This window comes from Bidens hawaiensis, unplaced genomic scaffold, assembly GCF_021521415.1.
Source record: "Bidens hawaiensis isolate Kalapana, Puna unplaced genomic scaffold, B.hawaiensis_p1.1 tig00013978_1, whole genome shotgun sequence".
NCBI classification, from domain to species: domain Eukaryota; kingdom Viridiplantae; phylum Streptophyta; class Magnoliopsida; order Asterales; family Asteraceae; genus Bidens; species Bidens hawaiensis.
The window spans coordinates 150,623-171,335 of record NW_027492195.1 but is presented as its reverse complement, the minus strand read 5'-3'; the positions used below and the strand labels follow the sequence as shown (position 1 = coordinate 171,335).

Sequence of the window (20,713 nt, the reverse complement as noted above, 5' to 3'; positions counted from 1 at the left end):
TTCACCATGAGTGAGCTTGCAACGAATACTGCATTCAAAACTGAGCAAAAATGATTGTTTTTGAAGGGTTGATCAAAGATGAATGAGATATCGATGTTGAAAATTGTGTTGTAACAATCAAAACCGTGCAAATTTGGTAGAAACGGATTAAGGTTTGTCATAAGTTTGGGTTATCAAAAAATAATTTTGAGAAGTACAAATGGCTCTGGTTAAGGTTACTAATTCATAAGCCTTCTCGGAAAGTTGCCACAATCATATCACACGACAACCATCTAAAGTCGTTATATGAAGGATCAAGTGATAAACGTGTGTTTTAGTGCAATTAAATGAGAAGACCCCAGCTGCGAGTATCTTTTCCAAGAGTAGTGGTAATTAAAGAACCCAAGTCTTTACACCAAAAGTATACTACCCAATGACTAATGAGTATCTCTTCTAGTATGCTAACACGTTATTACTACATAGACAGAGAAAACATGAATGTTTGAATTAACAAACGAAAAGTTGGTAACTTGTTTCAAAGGTTTTAAAAGCTCACTTTCAGTGTAGAAAGATCATCACTTGCAGTCACTAACACAAACTAATTTTAAATCCATTAATGGAATCAGAAGATCAAGTCTGGTTAATCTCCCTCAAGTGAACCAAATAAGTTAGCTTAGCATGCCAAAATGATCAACCACATTCATTCTCATAATGAGTTATTATAAGGAACAAGGTTGAATATGCTAAATGCTAAACTACTGCTAAAATACAAAATAAACAACTGAAAATAACTATAGAAGGTGATGTCTTGCGATGAGCCTTGTGCTCAAATGTGTCGTTTAAAAACACGGTATGGTTATGGGTGAATGGTCGGATTCGAATTTCCGGACGCTTAAAAGAATTTTGCGGATTTTCCATTTGTGTTCGGGCCTAAAAATTAATATTAACAAGTCGACCCTTTTTGGTGTTGGGAAAAATGGGGAAGAGGTTAGGGTGAAGGCGGGAGAGTTGGGATGTCGTCCGGGAGTAACCCCGTTCAAGTATCTTGGGATTCAAGTTGGTGCTAATATGAACAGAATTAATAATTGGGAGCCGGTGGTGCAAGTGTTCAAGAACAGGCTTTCGAAGTGGAGATCTAGAGTCCTCTCAATTGGTGGAAGGGTTGTTTTGATAAAAGCCGTTTTGGAGAGTCTCCCGTCATATTATTTTTCATTGTTTAAAGCCCCGGTTGCGGTTATCCAAAAGCTTGAGGTGATGATTAAAAAGTTTCTGTGGGGAGGAAACTTGGAAGCTAATAAAGTCCACTGGGTTGGATGGGATGTAGTTACTCGCTCAAAAAAGGATGGTGGGTTAGGCTTGAGTAAGTTGGATGATTGCAACAATGCGTTATTACTCAAAAGGATATGGAGATACCGAATGGAGGGCGATGCTTTATGGAGGAAAGTAGTTGATGCTGTTCATGGGTCTAAACGACGGTGGCAATCTGTTCCGTGTAATAGGAATGTTTCGGGTACTTGGTCAAAGATTGTTAAAAGTGGTTCTCGGCTTATAGTGAATGGATCTAGCTTTAGTAGTTTGATGCAAGGTAAGGTCGGGAACGGATTGAGTATTAAATTCTGGATTGATCCTTGGATAAATCCCCTTCCTTTGAAGACTTTATTCCCTGCACTCTTCCGTCTCGAAAAGAATAAATGGTGTATGGTCGCGGATAGAGTCGGCAATAATGACTTTGTTGGTGCAATGACTTGGGAATGGAAGAAGTATCCGGCCACTGTCCAAGAAATAGCTGAGGTTGTTGAGTGTTCTCAGATGGTTTCAGGTACTACACTCGACTCGAGCCGGGATTTGTGGGAATGGAATAAGGGTCGATTGCAGCAACTAACGGTACAGGAAACTAAGTCGTGGATTAAAAGTTTCAATTCAGATGCTGTTGGGCATACGTTTCGATGGAGTAGTTGGCTACCGGCTAAGTGCAACATTTTTATGTGGCGAACTTTATTAGATCGGATTCCTACAAAGGTTGCCCTTAGAAGACGGAATATCTTGGTAGGAGACTGCAAGTGTGTCCTATGTGGAGAAGTTGAAGAGACGGCTGAACATGTGTTCACGGTGTGTCGATTCGCTGACGGAGTTTGGAATGGAATCGCTCGGTGGTGTCACATTCCTCCGATCTTCTTATTCTCAATTAATGATATACAGACTATTGTTGATCAGTCGGGGAGTTCGAACCGGAAAAAGGAGCTGCTTCATGGCATCTTGGTGCTAACATGTTGGCGCATTTGGAAGGCGAGAAACGAGAAGGTGTTTACGAAGAATAATACAAAGATTACTGAGATTATTTCGGACGTAAAGTCGATGGGTTTCCTTTGGTATAAAAGTAGGGGTAAATGTGATGTAGATTGGAAGGGTTGGCATTCTTCCAATCTTTCAATTTTTTTGATGTAATTTAGCCGTTTTTCCTTGTTGTGGCTTGGAACTATCTCCGTCTTGGAGTTAGTTCGTTTTTTGGGTGTTTAATGAAATTTGCCATTCAAAAAAAAAAAGCTACCAGTAGTAATCATTTAAAGAACACACCCAGTTCCCATAAATGTGTGTATATCAATAAAACGTAAAAAAAAATATTTGTAACTCAAAAGGATTAATAATGACCACCTCATATTTCTATTTTTCAGAGATGGAGAGAGATAATAGCAAAAACATGTGACGGTATTGATCAATAAATACAATAGGACACCTCTTTGTTACCCTTCAAAATCCCCTGTCTCTATATACACATATTTTCAATTTGCATTATCAAACATACCAACAAGATATCAAACAAAACAAAAAGGTGAAATGGTAAGACTTATATTTCTCATTGTTATAAACACATTTTTGATATCTTTTCACCCAATCATATCGGATGACACCATACCAATCCCAAAAGAGCCAGACCGCGTTCAAAGTTGGTTTGACGAAAATGTAAAACCCTTAGAAGCCCGAAAAGGGACTCTTGAACCAGCCCTAGAGGCCGCAGAGGCCGAGCCAAAAGTTATAAGGGTCATGAAGACGGGTGGTGGAGATTTCAAGACAATTGAAGAAGCAGTAGCAAGCATTCCAGAAAAGAATGAGAAACGAGTTGTAGTGTTTATCGGGCCAGGAGAATACACCGAGAAGATTAAGATGGAAAGGGGTAAGAAGTTCGTTACGTTCTTGGGAGACCCGAAAGATATGCCTACCTTGGTCTTTAACGGAAATGCTGCAAAGTATACCACGGTGGAAAGCGGGACATTAACCGTCGATGGTGATTATTTTGTCGCTGCTAATTTGCACATTAAGGTCGGTTAGCCGCATTTTACATTAGTGTTCTTCAAAAAAGAAAATTGCATTCATGCATGTATAAGGTGGCAGTTTCAACCCAAATAATAAACTAGTCGATTTAGTTTATGCTAACGGGCCTAATGTCCATCACGGTGCATAAGCTAATGGAAGACCGAAATCCATTATTTTGGGCCAATATTTTTTTGGCTCAAAAATTTCAATTCTAAATGGTGAACAAAAATAACCGACACAAGACCGAACAGTTTTTAAAAGCTGTAAAAACTTACAGTTTTCAAAAACTGTAAACTTGAGCCCAAAACCGACTCATACACGCCCCTAAATTAAAGTATTACTGAGATGATCCAAATTTGTTTTGACGTAACAATTTCTTTTGCTAAAGTGAAATATATATATATATATATATATATATACATATTGTTTTGACCGGCCGCCAACACGAGTGTTTAGCATAGCATGCATCTCTATGCATGAATAAAGTATTTTGTTTTTAAGTCGTGTTTAAAACATACAGAATTCAAGCCCGCGACCTGATGGTAAAATGCAAGGAGCTCAAGCAGCAGCAATGAGGATAGGAGGGGACATGGCTACATTTTACAATGTTAGATTTTACGGGTTTCAAGATACATTCTGCGATGATCGTGGCCGCCATTTCTTTAAAGATTGTTACATTGAAGGCACTGCTGATTTCATCTTCGGTAATGGAAAATCTATCTATCTGGTAAGCAAGTACTTGTGATGTAACAACTTCTTAACATTATTTCATTTTATTAACTAAAAACACTTTTGTGTTTGCAGAACACGGAAGTGCATTGCATTACAGGAGAACTGGCATCATGGATAACCGCTCATGCACGTGAAATGGCTGAATCGGAAACCGGGTATGTTTTCGTGCATTGTAGTTTGACTGGAGATGGAAAGGGGTGGTTCCTAGGTAGAGCATGGAAGAAGTTTTCAAAGGTGGTGTTTATTTACTCAGACTTCGGTCAAAGCGTTGACCCTAAAGCGTGGGATTCTAATAGACAGCCTTCACCAGAAACGTAAGTTCACATAATTGGTTGAACGAAAACGAGTCAAAAAACTGGTTTTCGGTCAATTCAATTGACCTGAATTCATTTTGACCCGTGTATAACTTGTGCATCTTGCAGAATATTTCATTTAACTCATGTTTTTTTATGCAAAATAACGACCGTCTCGTTAATGTTTTTGTAGGAACATATACTTCGCGGAATTTGGTAACACAGGACCAAGTGCAGTAATGGACGGGAGAGAACCATATGTAAAAAAGCTTACACTTGAAGAGGCTAAATCGTTTATTAGCCTTTCCTATCTTGAGGGTTCTAAATGGCTTCTTCCTCCCCCAAAACCACCTCAAACATTGAAGATCAAGAGAATGTACATGTAATATATAAATATATAAATACGTATACACTGTAGGAGGGAGTGTATGTATGTACATTTGTATTTTGTTTTCATTTGTAAGCAAATGTAATAATAAGACGGGGACAAACACATAGGCTTGTTTCCTTAACTCATACTTAATAGGGAATATATATTAGGGAAAGTATGTGTGCAACAAACTTTAAAAACGATTAGGTGTAGTAAAGGTAAATTAAGGGGTAATTGTGTTAATGCAAAATACTTTTAAAAGCTAAATCGTAAATTTGTATGATATTGTTTGTTTATTTGTCTTGTTGCATACAGCTTATTGATGTTAACAATAACCGCAAAATAGCCCTGCTTGCGGTGCGCACATATGATGCATATATGTGTGAACCCTCGGGTGGGCAAAAGTGAAATTGCACTAATTTTGACGTTATTTTACTAATCTCGTGAAAATAACGTTAAAAGTGACGGACGGTTAATCAGGCATCATGTAGTGGCGTTGATAGCTGAAAGATAAGGGTACATGCACCGATCAGCCGGTGTCCCGATGATTGAGTGCTATGTGCCTTATGTCCAAGGCTTGATGCAAAACTACTATCGAGCCGGGGGTCTCACCGGAAGCAGCCTCTCTATCCCTATGGGGTAGAGGTAAGGCTGCCTACATCTTACCCTCCTCAGACCCTACCATAGCTTTGCTATTGGTGGGATATACTGAGTACGATGATGATGATGATGATGATGAATAACCGCAAAAATTTTGTATCCCAAAACACCAAAAAAAAGGGCATTCGGTAAACACTATGTTTGCATTGTTCTCTTATCACAATGTTGTTTAATTATGATTTGAAGATCACAAGAATTCGTTTTTTAGACTATGAAAGATTATGGGTTCTGGGTTCAAAAGCATGTTAAAGTGCATACAATCTTGGAAAATAAATCTAGGGAAGAAGGTTGGGGAATTTGGCAAATGGAAGCAATAGTACATAACAATACAAGATCTAAGACTAAAGAAATTGTATTAGCGTGACCTCGTAAGAGCATTGCTGGTTTCGGCCACAAGCTGAATGGCTTGATTAATATGGCCGGTACCTCATTGGCCTCCTAGCTCTAGGAATCCTTCTGCAAAGTAACAAAATTCAAGCTGATTATAAAACTCATATTATAATCAATATTGAATAAGTTATAATAAGTTAAAAAAAGTTTGTGGATTAACAAAATTCGGCATTTGACCAAAAAAGACTCTCATAAGTAAACAGGTTGAAATTGCATAATGTTGCACAGCTACACAGCTTGAAGTGTAAACGAGCCAAGCCACTCGTGAGCTGCTCAAGATTGGCTAGTCAAAAGATCGAATTGAGCCGAGCTTAAACAAGCTCGGGTCTATAAATAAATTTATTTAATATATGAGCAAGAGCCAGCGCTTCACTAATCGAGGCTCGAGCTTGAGCCGGCTCACAAACCTAAAAGTGCCTCTTATTTATATAACTTTTAATGCATATTTAATATATATTTATTTAATAATCATTATTATATTAGTTATGATACAAATAACTGAATTCTTATATAAATAATTATAATGTTAGCATAAATAATAAACTAGCCAAGCTCGAGCTTTCTGTAAATAAAACGAGCCGGAGCTGAGCTCAAGCCTAGTCGAGCTCGGCTCTGCTCGTTTTACACCCTCTGTAAGTAAAATGATCCGAGCTCGAGCCTAATGAGGATAGATTCAGATACACACCCGTAGCCATACGGAGAGTACATTGGTGGGCCAGCCATGTAAGGCCTACGTGAAGGGAATCCAAAATATGGGTTGGGCCGCCTCCCTCTAAACTGTTTCATCCCAGGAACATTAGTTCGTTTAGCAGCAACCTGAACGAGTCAAATCGATTTATAAAAATTTGAAGCCCGGATTTGATAATATTGCAAAGCTAATATAGTAATAAAGTTAAGACCTTGAGTTGACGACCATGCAACTCTGATTCGTTCAGAAGGACAGCATTCTGAACAGCTTCAAGTTCCAAGAATTCCACATATGCAAACCCTTTTGGCTGACCAAATTTGTCTGTTAAAATTGTCACCCTGTTCACGGTTCCACATGATTGAAAATGCTGCTGAACATCCTCAGGTGTACACGCATAATCCACCTAGAGTTTATACAGACAATGTTAATATCAACATAAGATATTGAAAGTCTTTAACTATCTTGTAGCAAATTTAAAAAAAAAGAATTATTGACTAAAATCTAAACATGAAAAAATAACACAACAATATTCTTAGTTATTGGTGCACCATGTCAAGTGGAAAGTACATTAAAATAAAATAAGGTTAAAGGATATAGAACCTCACATTACCAACATATATGGAACGGGCATCGGCCTCCTCTTTTTCAGCCAGAGTTGCAGAAGCACCAGAAGAATCATCTAAAAATGCCCATAATCAAAAGAACATCATTATGTTAGTACAAATAATAAATTTACAACTTAGTATGCTCATATAAAGCTTGATTGCAAGTCAAAAATTGTGTTGTAACTGCTAAAATAAAGATTTTGCAACATTACTTGTTCATGAATTTTTCATTAGTCATTAACAACGGTTATTGCAAAATGCATCTAAGGTATATTCTTCAAAGTTCAAATTACTATCTAAGGTATACTGCAAAATGCATGAGCAAGTAACATATTTCAAAATTTTCTACCATCAGCTCAATTTTAAAAGCACCTATGTATGCAAAGCCTCTCATCTTGTCAGCTAAACTTATCATTCCTGCTAAAATTAAAATGTGAATTCCAAGATCTGTCTATGGTTAGGTGATATCAACTGTTGGTAAAAATGTTTTCTTCAATTTTACGATCTCAAAAAAGAACTACTGGTTAAATACATAGTCCATAGTATTGACCAACATAGCAAGTGCTTAATTTTGATTACCTTATACATTCACAGTTCTCTAAAGTTGCAGCTATCAATGTCATTACGCTTGTAGATTTAAAGAGAAGAGCATGGTAACAAGCCTCATCCCAACAATAAGAGTTCTAGAAGTCTCAAAATATTAATATATAATATAAAAAAAGCTGCTACATCAGTTTTCGCTTACTAAGAGTTCAACTGGTAAGAAACATTGTTCAAATATAAAATCTTTCACAAAAAAAATAATTCAAACTCAAATTATTCATGTAAATTATGTCAACAGTCTACCTACACGTTACATGACCAAACCAAGCACAAGAAGACATGACACAGTTGCTTCTCACTGCTATTTGAGACTTAAAGCAAGCTTGTCACTATTACAAAGACTCTTAACAATTCGCTCAAACATTCCGGAACAACACTTGTTCTTTAAACCTAATCAGGATTCGGAAGATCGGAACAAATCGCCGACTAGTTGATAGTCAGAGGTCAACTGGCTAATTTATAGCCAATCAGACAAATTAGTCGCTAATCAGCCAAATCGCCCCTAATCAGGTCTAGTCGTACTACATTGGTCCCAGTCAGACCAAATCACCGGCCAATTTCTGGCCAAACTCTTTAACTTAAATATAAAAATGTATATACATAAAACTGAAGATTACATATAAAAATGTGTATTTGTATATATAAAACTGGAAATCACATTTAAAAATGTGTGTGTGTGTGTGTAAAACTGACAATTACATATAAAAATTCCAATCCGACTAATCCTGATTAATCGCAAGTCGGTAGCCCACCAACCGACTAGCGAATAGCACCTCGCGAGTTCTACAACACTGAACCTAATATCAGTGTCACAACTTCAATAACTATAAAAATATAATTCACTAGCTCATACTTCATATCAAATCATAGTTAATAACAATAAAAAAGTACTAAAACCTAAACTACCACCACTCCGCCAATAATAATACTCATCCTCTAGGGCAAATATATCAAAATTAACACAAAAAAAGCAAAATTAAACACAATAACCTTGAGCTGATCCCATCTCCTTCTCCACTTTCGCCTGCATTTCTCGAAGCGCACCGGCTTCCTCTTCAATCTCCTTCAATCTCTTCTTCATATCCTCCAATTCCTTAATTCACAAACAAAACCAATACAAATTAAATTAGGGCTTTAATTCACTTCACACAAACGCATTCAATCGCTTAACAAAATCAAAACACCGGAATTAAAATAATAATAATAGAGACCTTGGAGTTATTGTTTTCATCGCCTTCCAATTCGCTTCTGGACATCTCGATATCGGCGTCCATGTCTCCTTCGTCTGGAATGTCTCCACCGTATACTTCGTGCTCTTGATCTTGCTCAGCCGTGTGATCCATGGTAGTAATGTCTGATCTGGTGGTTTGATATTAGGGTTTTGAATGTTAGTGGTGAGAGAGTGGTTGATCGATGATTGAGAAATGAATTGATGGTGATGATGAAGGGTAATACTGTCATTTTCTTATTTCCTCGGGGTGTTTTTGGAATTTTGTTCTGGGCTTGAGCTTGGGCTGGGCTGTAGGCTATTATTTGGCCTATCAAAACTAATGATAAGAATTTAGAGCTGCACAAAATACCCGGATCCGCCCCGGTTCCTACCCGTACTCAACCATCGGATACGACCTGGTATAGGATTTATCCACGGAGTTGACCCGGGACCGTAACCAACACAGTCAAAACCCGACCCTACCCTACCCAAAACCAGGGAAAAAAAACCCGGAAACCCAGTCAAAACTTGGTCAAAAACCCGACTATACCCAGAACCAATTCCTACCCGATTCTGATTCCTAAAAATGCCCCGTTTGTACACCTCTAGATAATATGATATTTGGCTCAACGGTGTGTTGATGTGTTATAAGGTGAGTTGAGGATTCGAGTTCTGCTGTAGATATTAATATAGTATTTTAAGATTAGAATAAATTACTGTTCAAAACTAATAATAAATGTAATGATAAGACATATTTGAACTATCGAGTTGTGTTTTTTTAGTCCAGACTCTTAAAATATGAGAATTTGAATTGAAAAAATAAATAAATTGAACTGAATTCAAAATATGGATGCCATTTTACGATTTTCCATGTCAGGCTTGATTCAAAATTAGATTCAAAATTTTGGGCTCGTAAGTTAGTTTGTATATCTTGTGTAGTTGTGTTGAGTCACATAATTTAATATCCTTTTCTTTCACTTCAATGGAAAATCGATAACATTTCGTCTAGTCTTGAATTTATCTTTTTGGCATCACATTCACATATATGATGTGCAAGATATTACCTAATCTTCATTTTGTGTATACTCCTAGTTTTGAATATTGGAATCAATAACTATTCATGTATTAGATGAACTCAAGTTAAAGCTCATTAAAACGATAAAACATACGACATATGAGGTTATTCGATACTTAAGATGCATATTTCAACGTAAAATGGTTTCGTGTGGATGGTTCCCTATCTTAAAAATGAAGCTTTGAAGTTAAGTATTCCTATGTATAAAAAGTGTGATCAATATTTGTGGATTAAGTGAATAACTTGAGAGCAATTGGTGAAATAATCAAAATAATTTAGATATTAATCCAGAACATAACCATTCCTCACAATAAAATTACATATTTTTTCAGGTACTCCACAATATTGACAAAGATGCAGACTAATAATCTATGACAGAGGTAGACATGACACTCACTACCTTCGTAACCCAACATTGAGTAAAGGTTACAAACAACTCTTAACCACCCCCCCCCCCCCCCCTCTTACTTGGAGTGGTACCAACTTTCCCCCGATAGTTTGTGAGCAAGAAAAACAACGAACACTTGAGATGGGCCCCACTCACATTAATTATAGTTTGTATAATAAGTAAAGTAGGTGATAAACTGATATTTTGAAATAAGAACGTGTAATAGCCAATTGAGGAGAAATAAAGGTTTTTGTATGTTGATTTTTCCCAGACCCTGTTTATTGTTTTGCTATTTGCGGGATTTCATTGGATATGGTTGTTGTGTTTAGAATTTGATATGACATGCTTAGTTGACGGTTTGAAACAAAAACAAGTATGTTGCATCACTCTTATAACGTAAGCATTTGAACAAAAGAGTGCAAGAACTTTGAAACACTTTTTCGTTTGCTAATATATAATGTTTAGTCTAATATGGAAAAACTTCACAAATCAAACGATCGTTTTAGGGAAGCTTAATAACTGCATTAATTTATTTTTATACGCAATGATTCTAATAATTTAAAGTTTAGTCCTTATAAGGAAGCCCCCTTTCTCACGAACCAATATCCGCGCCTGATTAGGGTTGTCGTGTCATGGTACAATTATTGTTTTGCCGATTACAAATGAGGTCTTCTAGTTTATACACGGAGTTCAACATGAATTTTTGTGCATAATCAACATTCAAATTGAGTTGTATCTCGAAAGATGCTCGCTTCTATATGATATCAATATCGCTGATCTTCAAGTTATTTTCACTATGTTCCCTTCTTGTTGTATTACTCTACACACCTCTATCTCTCTCCTTCCCTCATACTAAACACTAATCCTATAAAACATATGACAAGAATAGCACGGGATCAAGAAAGACTTGTTCGGTCTCAAGTTCACTTTGCAGTCCAAACAAGAGTAATAATGGTATTGTTACGAATATGAAGTATGCAGAGCTACAATAGAAGCGATGATGTAGACCAGAGGATGACAAAGAGGTACAAGGACAGAGAGTACGTAATAGCATCGATTCGAGAAGTCAAGATATAATATAGGGTGGTTGTGATTAAACTTTTTTTTAAAGGTCTTAACCTTTTTAATTTTGAATGATCACTATAACATAGTTGTCCAATCCGAAGCATCATATATTATGCCTTGTACCATAAGCATATTATTTAGTTAAAATATCAAGAGTTCCCTCACATGGTTAACAAGTGTTGTAAAATAGTACAACTCAAATTCCCCATGATGACCACATGATTAGAATGAGACCTTTGCACGCATATTATCTTGAAAGATATGGAATAAGTATGCATCTAAGCGAATTAATTAAATTATTTATATTTTGACTAATACTTAATAATGATTTTATATTGAGTTTTTTAGTGGGTTCCATGATCTCCCTTCAATTAACAGCTTAAGGATTAATTTTCTAGAAAGTCGATCAAATATTTTATATTTCAAGATATAAAGTGTCTTGGGTACGTGACAACCATTTTAGCTTCATTTCATTTTAATTTACAATCTATACAATATTAATCTGGCATGTCAGTTTAAATAGTAGTGAAATTCCTCTTATTTTTGTTTTCTTACTGATTAAACGATAGATTTAACAACTCACTACTTACAACTCATAGCCTCTTAGAAATACTAGTATTCGGATTAATATTTAATTTATATTGACTATTTCACCTATTGCTCTCAAGTTTTTCCACAAGTATAAATGGCAGTAGAAGACTTTAAAGAGTAGCAATCAACTTATTAGTTGCTTTTCAAAACCATTATATTGACACTAGAAACACATATTGCCATCTTGAGTGAGAACCATCTTAAATCACACACTAAACCATTTCACGTTAAAGTAAAGGTGAAAATGAACCGGCTCGGAAATTGAAATATGTTAGAACCGAACTGACTCGTAGGGTTGAAATCAAGTTGTGACCTTTAACACTGTAACTGATCTAAACCCCCGTTAAACTTGAACTTTTACAAACCGCCCTGGTTTGACTTCTTTTTTCTTTTTATACCGTATCAACGATCGGACGATAGAATCAAAGAGAACCAAAAAGGCAAAACAAGCCAACCATGCGGGCAGGGCCGTCTTTGAGGCATGGCAGGGTAGTCGACGGCCACAGGCCCGACACTCCGCTAGGCCCGAATTTTTATTTTCTTTAAATTATATGTATTTTTTTATCAAAAACATGTGTATAATCAATGTTTCAACACAATTACATAATCGCTAGCTTAGTCTAATGGTAAAGGGGTATGACATCTAACAAAAAGGTTGTGGGTTCTAGTCTTATTTGAGACAATTTTAAGTTTATTTTTATATAAAAGTTTTTTTACACAACTTAAATCATAATCAAATAAGCCAATTTATAATTAAATTGTTTAAAACCAACAAAATGTTTCTTTTCCTTAAGGCCAAAAAAAAATTCGCCTTTGACCCAAAAAATTTTTCGTCTTTTCGGAGCCGACCCTGCACGCGGGTGCGGCTTAGCTCTTGTTGCGATGCATATAGATTGCCACAAACACAACCTACTGAACCCGAACAAATTCTATTATTATTATTCTTCCAATATTTATTCTCTAAAATTACAATTGTATGCTATAAAAATAAAATAATTACATATTTGCACCATAAAACTTCAGGTCAATTATCTAATAATATCCAAACTTTTCACACCATAAATTATACAAATCTTTAAAAGAAAAAAAGTAAACATGTCATCCATCCGTTACGTCCGTTACGTAACCTATAGAAAATTAGAAAAATCAACCCATTAATACCAGTCTAAACACTCAAATTTGATATCATTAAAAAAGAATAAATAAATACATAAAAAGAATACTCGATTAATTACTTTGATTATCTTACCAGCTACGAATCCAGTCATCTCATACCAATTCCAAATTAAAAATTATAAAAAAAAAAATAAAATAAATAATAACAAAACAGCTATAATAATTCTAAAAAAATAATAATAATTCTAAAAATAACCACCTCAACTCAAATTCACACGCATAATATATATGCGTTCAAATCCAGCCATTCCTACACCTTCTCAATTCTCATAATATAACTGCATTTCATTTCACATTATTATTATTATTATTGTTATTATTATTATTCACTCCCAAATACACACAATGAATGCTCTGGCCGCAACAAATCGTAACTTCCGTCACGCTGCTCGTCTTCTCAGTTTGGATTCTAAGGTCGAAACCAGTTTGTTGATCCCGTATCGTGAAGTTAAGGTACGTATGACTTGTAATTAGTAGCAGTAGTTGATTGATTGATTGTTGATGTTAATAGTTGAGTGTTGATTGTGTGATGTGATTTGGATTGGATTAATGATCAGGTGGAGTGTACGATTCCGAAGGATGACGGGACGTTGACGTCGTTTGTTGGATTTAGAGTGCAGCATGATAATTCTCGTGGTCCGATGAAAGGCGGGATTCGGTATCATCCTGAGGTGATTTTACTGATTTTGGTTGTTGTTTTGAGTTGTGTTTGTGTGTGGTGTGTGAATGTGTTTGATTGTTGATTGATTTATGGAGATTTAGGGTTTAGAGATTATATTACGTGTAATTGGTGACTGATTTTACTGATTTTGATTGATTTTGGTGAGAGTTTGTGTATTTGGAATGTAATTTGTTGATCTGAGTGTTTTGGGTCCACATTGTTGTTTTATTAGGGTATGTAGTCTGCACTGACAAAACAGAACAGACCGGACCAGAACGGGCCTAAATGACCGGGAATGGTTTGTTTCGGTTTGGTTTAGTTTGGTTATATTTTTAGGTTTTTATGAAAGCTGGTTATTGTTTCACGTGTTCTATAACATCGGTTCGGTGCTGTTTGTTAACAAAACCGTTGAACTCCTTTTAGTAGTTTTTAAATCGTGCTCATGGGACAGGACTGAATTCCAAACCAAAACGGAATTCATTAGTTTTGGAGATTAAGTTCTATACGAGTGGTTCCAGTCGAATGATTAATTATGTTTGAGAGATCTATTAGTTTTTTATGAGAATTTCTGTTTGGGATTTTCTATTTTTGGGTGTACATTAGGATGTTTACTTCTCAGTTGATTGGGGGATTGTATTATTGGAAATGAGAGTATGAATTGTATCATTTTGTCCATGGTCTAGCTATCTTTTTTTTTGTATATATGCTCATTCTTAGTTTATTAGTAATAATTATGATACTGACTGATAGCTTTATATAAGTTTGCAGCATGTCAAACACAATTTTACCCTGGATTTTCATGCCATTTATAAAGTGAAAGTTATATTTTTGCATTGAAAAAACGCCTCGAAAATTACTTTATATGATTGGTATTTTGGTTTTTACAAGGTTGAACATGGAGAGGTGAATGCTTTGGCTCAACTAATGACTTGGAAGACTGCGGTGGTCAATGTTCCTTACGGTGGAGCCAAGGGTGGAATCGGGTGCTCACCAAAGGAATTGTCAACGAGTGAGCTTGAACGACTTACCCGTGTCTTCACCCAAAAGATTCATGATCTTATTGGAGTGAATACCGACATTCCAGCACCAGATATGGGTACCGATGGCCAGGTTTGTACTGTCAGGATTATTGATCTTATGATTCTTATATATAACAAAACAATTCTGTATAAAATTTACTTATATTGACAGACCATGGCTTGGATTTTGGACGAGTACTCGAAGTTCCATGGTTACTCGCCAGCTATTGTGACCGGAAAGCCATTAGTAAGCATCTATGATATAAAACTCAATGATTTTTTCACTCACCATTGTGTTGTTCTTATTTTTAGAACAAGAAAAGGAAACATTTTTATGTTTTTACTTTTTCGATTTCTTATGAAATTTTGAGTTCTGATTTTTTTATTAATTTTGTTGTGTGTTTTTTTTTTTGCCTACAAATCATTCTCATTTTTTTGTTCCTTCTCATCCTACAAATCCTTCGAGAATCAACACGTTTTCATTCTTTTGGTTTTGATACATTTGTGTCCCTTGCCCCCTAAGCTATTACGTTTCTTAAAAGAGTTCAACGGGGTGTGCACGGTAACTTATCGACGCCAAATAACGATAACTTCGGTTTTAGTAGTCAGGATCGGGGTTTGCCATTCAAAAAGGGGTGACGACGCAGCTTGTTGTCCGCTTATTCACCCCTTTTATATAATATTAGGAAGTTATTAAAAAATTATAGAATAACTTAACCCATATATATTCATTTTTATTGTACTTTGTATTCTAAGTTTTTAACCTTGTCATATATATGAATACAAGAAATCCTCGTAAACTAAACACATGTAACACTAAAGTTATAAATTCGACTTATAAATATAACAAATCCAAAATATAATTTGTTTCAATTATTATTTTCCTAACCATAATCATTTCAAAAGTAAACAAATTAAGTTTTATATTAATTCTTTTTAACAGACAAATATTATTTACTTGCATGAGCCCCTTAAGAGCTTTGAATAGACAAATATTATTTATAACATGTACTCTTTAAGAGGCTTCAACACATCAGGGAGGAGCACGGTACCGTACCGGTGATATCTAAAACACCGATCTGAAAATCGAAAATTTTTTGTACCGGTACCGATACCGAAATATTCGGTTCGGTACCAGGACAGTACCGGTACCGAGGGTAAAAAAATCGGGAAATACCCGTACCCTACCGGTACTGTACCGATCCCGAAACTTAAAACTTTGGTATCGATTCGGTATCGATTTCGGTATTGGTACCGGTACCAATCGGTACCGCTACCGGTACCAATCGATACCGCCACCGATTTTGCTCATTCCTATTCAACACCCAACCTCTAATTTGTTATTAGTCTTTTTAAACGTACAATTATTGTGTTAAATCATTTTTTTAGCATTTAAGATTGCATATCATTTCGTATTAATATATATTTTTAACTTTAATAGAGTCTTATATGATGTGGTAAATAAATTTGCTTTTATTTTGTCGTCTCTTTTTAAAATCTTACATGTAAACCGAGGGTCTAATTCTTATTATATATAAGTTTAGGTTTATTTATCATTTAAGACGTTGGTATATGTTAAATGAATAGGGAAATCCTCAACTAGCCCAAGCTTTTGTCCATCAAATTGAAAAATCCCCAAAATGTCTCTGTCTAACGTAACTTTTTGTCAGACGCATGCATATCATAGACAAATAAGAATTGACCATGTGTACAGTATACCGTCAAGCAGACAGAGAAGCTAGCAAATCATGCGGCGACGACGGAAAAAGCCCTTGTGTGTCTCCGTCGGACCTGGCGGGCTGACAACGTTGTCACCGTCGAGCCGACGGTATTTCCTTATTATTCGTCTGACGGTATTCAAAGATTTCTGGACGGTCGGTGGCGGGGCTTCTGTGGTTTCTAGCGTCACGAAATGAAGAAGAGCATTGAGGAAGACGAAGTAGATGTAAAAAAAAGTTAACTAGCATATAAGTATATGACATTACTTTTGAGTATGTGTCTATTAAACTTAACAATTATATAAAACTTACATATTTTTTTTTCTTTCTGTTTTGGTTTTACTGTTTAGTAAATAGTTTTACTTTTTAGTAAAATAATTATTATATTACCTTATTTAATATAATAATATGAGATTTAGCAATTTATGCGTTCCTTATTTTTATCACTAGTTCTTTAGGTTTATTTAAAAAAAAATAGACATGGTAAAGCAAGGTTGTTTGAGTGAACATTCTACTATTTTTAAAAATAAATGTAGTCCGTAAGCTATTAATAATTTATTTAACAAAGAACAAAAGTTCAATGTAAAGATATTTGGTACGTGTTTTTCCCATTTAAAAGCACAAAAATAAAAAAATAAAAAAACGTTTATATAATTTGTCAGATGCTAATAATTATAAATAAATAATCCTTAAATTTGTGAGTAGTTGCTTTTGCTTTTTACAGGTGAGACGTGTCATATGTAATTTCTTAAATATATAATAAAGACAGAATTACATATATTGTCCTTTATGTTTGAACTCAATTTTAATGGTTGTCATTTATCTTTAATAGTAAGATATCTTGTACTTTACGTTTTCAAATGTTACATCGTTTTTCCTATAACGTTAACTCAGTTAGTTTTTATCGTTAAGTCTGGTCATGTACCTTGCACGTGAGGATAAATTGGTCATTTTACCTACTTATTAAAAAATATTTTAAAAAATAAAAGAATACATTTATATATATATATATGAAAAAATATCTCTCTTCCGTTCATACACCACCGTTTCTCTGGCGAGCCTCCACAGCCACTAAAACCCACCACCAGGGCTAGCCTATCCACCATTTTCTCTCTCCGAGCCACCACCTCCGCAACCCTATTCACTATCACATTAATTTAAATAGAAGGAGCCACCTTAAATTGAAGCTCATTCATCGTCTTCAAGCCAAATTGAAATCCTAATCGAAGCCCGTTTATCGTATTCCGCCTAATCCGATTTCGTTGATCATGTCCCGGCCAAATCGGAAGCCTTTCCCCGTCATCAACATCGGAACCCCACCTCCCCGTCATCAATGCCGGAACTCCACCTCCACCTCATCACAAATCTGTAATCGGTGAATCACATATCTGCAACTCCTTAACACCACCATCATTGAGTCACAGATCCACAAATCATCGGATATCAGGTGCTCACAACCAACGGTGATGGTGGTGGTCACATGGTGGCTGGGTCTAGAATCTTTATAAACTTATATATATATATATATGTGTGTGTGTGTGTGTGTGTGTGTGTGTGTGTGTGTGTGTGTGTGTGTTCAAGTAAGAAATGAAATTACTGCGAGAAATGCGAAAAATAAATATGAGCCATTAGTTTTATTTTAGGTTTTAAAAGTTTAAATATAAATGAAAAAGATATAAATGTAGCAATAAATGCACACTCTCTCTCCAATTAATACAACTAATATAACCATAATAAATCTCTCTCTAATTAATATATCTATATAATTTAACTAAAATAATTAAAAAGATAAAAACACTAATTTAGTTTTCATAAATAATAAAAAAAATGTCATACAAATGTGTCCATTAAATATAAACAGTAAATATACAACCTACACAAAAATATATAACATACATTTTTTGAGCAATAAAAACGTACAATATACAAAAAAGCATACAACTTACATATTAAATTCGACATCAACAATTATATAAACTACACAAATATATACATATTCTACACGTGTGTAGGTTATATGTTTTTCGTGTGTAGGTTATGTTTTCTTATTCTTATAACAAGTGTGGGTTATATGTTATTGTATAGGTTGTATATTTCACATTTAATGCAAACATATGTAAGATAAGTTTTTGTATTATTCATCACAATGTAACTACGTGTTGATGGATACTGATAAGTTGAGTTGGAAGAAATTGGTTTTAAATATAATTTTTTTTAATGTATGAATAAATTGTATTTGTGTAGGATAAAGTTTTTATGTTTAGGTTATTGTCACACCCTCAAATCCACTAACGGAGTTTTACCGTCAGAGGGTGTGAACTAACAGGATCGGAATCATTAATTATAATCAAACCATAAATAAAGTTTTCAAACCACGAAAACGTTTAAGTGTAAATAAATGCGGAAGCGTAAAACCTTTAACCAAAAGTTGCGTCACACAGGACGACTTATAAACCCAAATAATAATAGTTTAAAACAGTTTGCATAAACAATAGCGTTCAAAATAATGCATGATTCTATACCGCGCGCCCGCCTCGGCTACCTGAGAATAACATACTAAAAGTGTCAACACGGGGTTGGTGAGTTCACAAGTTTATATCAATAAAGCGTTTACGTTTGCGTTTTGTGTTTTGCGTTTTGCGTTACCAGATAGTGTTAAATCAATTATATATCTACAGGTAGCTAGCCTATAAAGCAAGTATTACTAAGTGTTCGACACCGAAGCTGACTGTTTATCATGTGCCTTGCCACCAGGTCTATCCCGACCATGGTAATGTGTTAGCCAAAATTACACCCACTCGACCTCCAGTCGAGCTTAGCGTTGGGTGAGGTTTGTCAAACCCAGTAGTACTACTCAACAATGACTCGCTATTATCCAATACTAAACGGTTCGATGTGTGAAGGACTTCAGTTGTTTCGTTTGCCACTTAGCCTTTACAAGTGATATATAACAATTAACAAAATCTAAAAGCGTTTCGGAGTATGTATTCTCCCCCAAGTGAAAAGCGTTTAAAAGAGTTAAAAGAGGGAACGTGAAACTCACTGTTTGCGAAGAATTCCAAAAATAAGTCACCCAAGTGATGCGCGTCACAGAAAACCCTCACTAGCGTTCTAAAACAACAAGAAGATTTTCTAAGTGTTTGAACTATTATCGAGTCTCTAGACTCGGTGTAACACCCCGACCAGAGGCGGATTATACATCGGGGCGCCACCTATTGTTTCATTACTCGTGACACTATTGGGTGTCAATATTCAATAAATACATTCATTCGCGCAGGCGCAAAGTAAACGCAAGATAACATAAATCAACATAAATCAATATATTATAAAACAAAATATTCGAACAACAATAACTTGTCTTGATACATTTTAATCTAGGTCCAAAAGTAAAAACGTCCTACGTGTCCACAAGCTCCAAATGTAGCTACAGCAAACCTGAACATGTGTTAAAATAAAACGTCAAACACTTGCGTGTTGGTGAGAAATCAAGTTTAATACAATACATAGATAACAATAATTCTGCGCGCAACACGTGTATGTCTGGTGTTTAACAAGGGTGCAATCAGATTGTGATCAAGCCTAAATAGATCATAGCTCATAGTTCAATCCGTGCTCCCAATTGAGCACAAAAACGAGAAAACATCTGTGCAAGTGTAAAACAAAGAAAACCGTAAACGATAGGTCTCCCGTGTTCATCTAATGGATCCATGAAAACTTCGGAATAGGCCGAACAAAGCGGTTAATGATACACACATACAAATAAACAGCCAAGTAAACGTCCTCAACACATGGGATACTGCGCGACTAAAGTTCATAAACAAGTTTAAGACTCTAAGTTTGTATGAACACATGAACATCCCAAAACATTAAAAATAAAAAGGGATTAGGTACGAGATTACTCACTTGATAAACGATGCGGTGTAAGATAAAGCAAGAACCAACTTTAAACAAGCACAAGTTAACCTATAATTAAATATTATTGTTTTAATGATTTGATTTAAGTCTTGATTATAAGTTAGCATAATTAATAAGTAAATTATATATAATATATATTACCGGAAAAGCAGGGCAGAACAGGGAGGAAGACGGAGGCAGAGAGGGAGGAGACGGCAGAGAGAGCAAGAAGGAGGTTAAATTAAGTGTTTGTGTGTGATGTGTTAGGAAAAATAAGATTATTA

At 35.3% G+C, this 20,713-nt stretch overlaps 3 protein-coding genes across 3 annotated transcripts; 2 read left to right on the top strand and 1 right to left on the bottom strand.

Moving 5' to 3' along the window:
- The first annotated feature begins 2,811 nt into the window (after window positions 1–2,811).
- Window positions 2,812–4,747, top strand: LOC143545472 (pectinesterase 2-like). Its single transcript, XM_077037364.1, has 4 exons — window positions 2,812–3,297; window positions 3,812–4,018; window positions 4,096–4,337; window positions 4,510–4,747. The coding sequence occupies exons 1-4, from the start codon at window positions 2,815–2,817 to the stop codon at window positions 4,700–4,702; spliced, it is 1,125 nt and encodes a 374-aa protein (XP_076893479.1). The 5' UTR covers window positions 2,812–2,814; the 3' UTR covers window positions 4,703–4,747.
- A 708-nt stretch (window positions 4,748–5,455) lies between these two features.
- LOC143545486 (polyadenylate-binding protein 2-like) lies at window positions 5,456–9,076 on the bottom strand. The gene is made up of 6 exons (XM_077037374.1): window positions 8,844–9,076; window positions 8,623–8,725; window positions 7,030–7,103; window positions 6,636–6,827; window positions 6,422–6,552; window positions 5,456–5,802 (listed from the first exon to the last, which is right to left on the bottom strand). Exons 1-6 carry the CDS (start codon window positions 8,973–8,975, stop codon window positions 5,757–5,759), a joined length of 678 nt encoding a protein of 225 aa, XP_076893489.1. The 5' UTR covers window positions 8,976–9,076; the 3' UTR covers window positions 5,456–5,756.
- A 4,404-nt stretch (window positions 9,077–13,480) lies between these two features.
- On the top strand, window positions 13,481–16,720 carry LOC143545470 (glutamate dehydrogenase A-like). The gene is made up of 5 exons (XM_077037363.1): window positions 13,481–13,590; window positions 13,695–13,808; window positions 14,687–14,908; window positions 14,990–15,064; window positions 16,532–16,720. Exons 1-5 carry the CDS (start codon window positions 13,483–13,485, stop codon window positions 16,718–16,720), a joined length of 708 nt encoding a protein of 235 aa, XP_076893478.1. The 5' UTR covers window positions 13,481–13,482.
- The last annotated feature ends 3,993 nt before the right edge of the window (window positions 16,721–20,713 follow it).

Bases quoted from the DNA above. Each gene is read 5' to 3' on its own strand.
- LOC143545472 (XM_077037364.1), top strand. From the start codon at position 2,815: ATGGTAAGACTTATATTTCTCATTGTTATAAACACATTTTTGATATCT. The intron at 3,298-3,811 runs GTCGGTTAGCCG...TAAAACATACAG, and splicing joins CTGCTAATTTGCACATTAAG to AATTCAAGCCCGCGACCTGA. The intron at 4,338-4,509 runs GTAAGTTCACAT...ATGTTTTTGTAG, and splicing joins AGACAGCCTTCACCAGAAAC to GAACATATACTTCGCGGAAT.
- LOC143545486 (XM_077037374.1), bottom strand. From the start codon at position 8,975: ATGGATCACACGGCTGAGCAAGATCAAGAGCACGAAGTATACGGTGGA. The intron at 8,726-8,843 runs GTCTCTATTATT...TTGTGAATTAAG, and splicing joins ATGAAAACAATAACTCCAAG to GAATTGGAGGATATGAAGAA. The intron at 5,803-6,421 runs GTGTGTATCTGA...GTTACTTTGCAG, and splicing joins TACTCTCCGTATGGCTACGG to AAGGATTCCTAGAGCTAGGA.
- LOC143545470 (XM_077037363.1), top strand. From the start codon at position 13,483: ATGAATGCTCTGGCCGCAACAAATCGTAACTTCCGTCACGCTGCTCGT. The intron at 13,809-14,686 runs GTGATTTTACTG...GGTTTTTACAAG, and splicing joins GGATTCGGTATCATCCTGAG to GTTGAACATGGAGAGGTGAA. The intron at 15,065-16,531 runs GTAAGCATCTAT...CCATGTGTACAG, and splicing joins TTGTGACCGGAAAGCCATTA to TATACCGTCAAGCAGACAGA.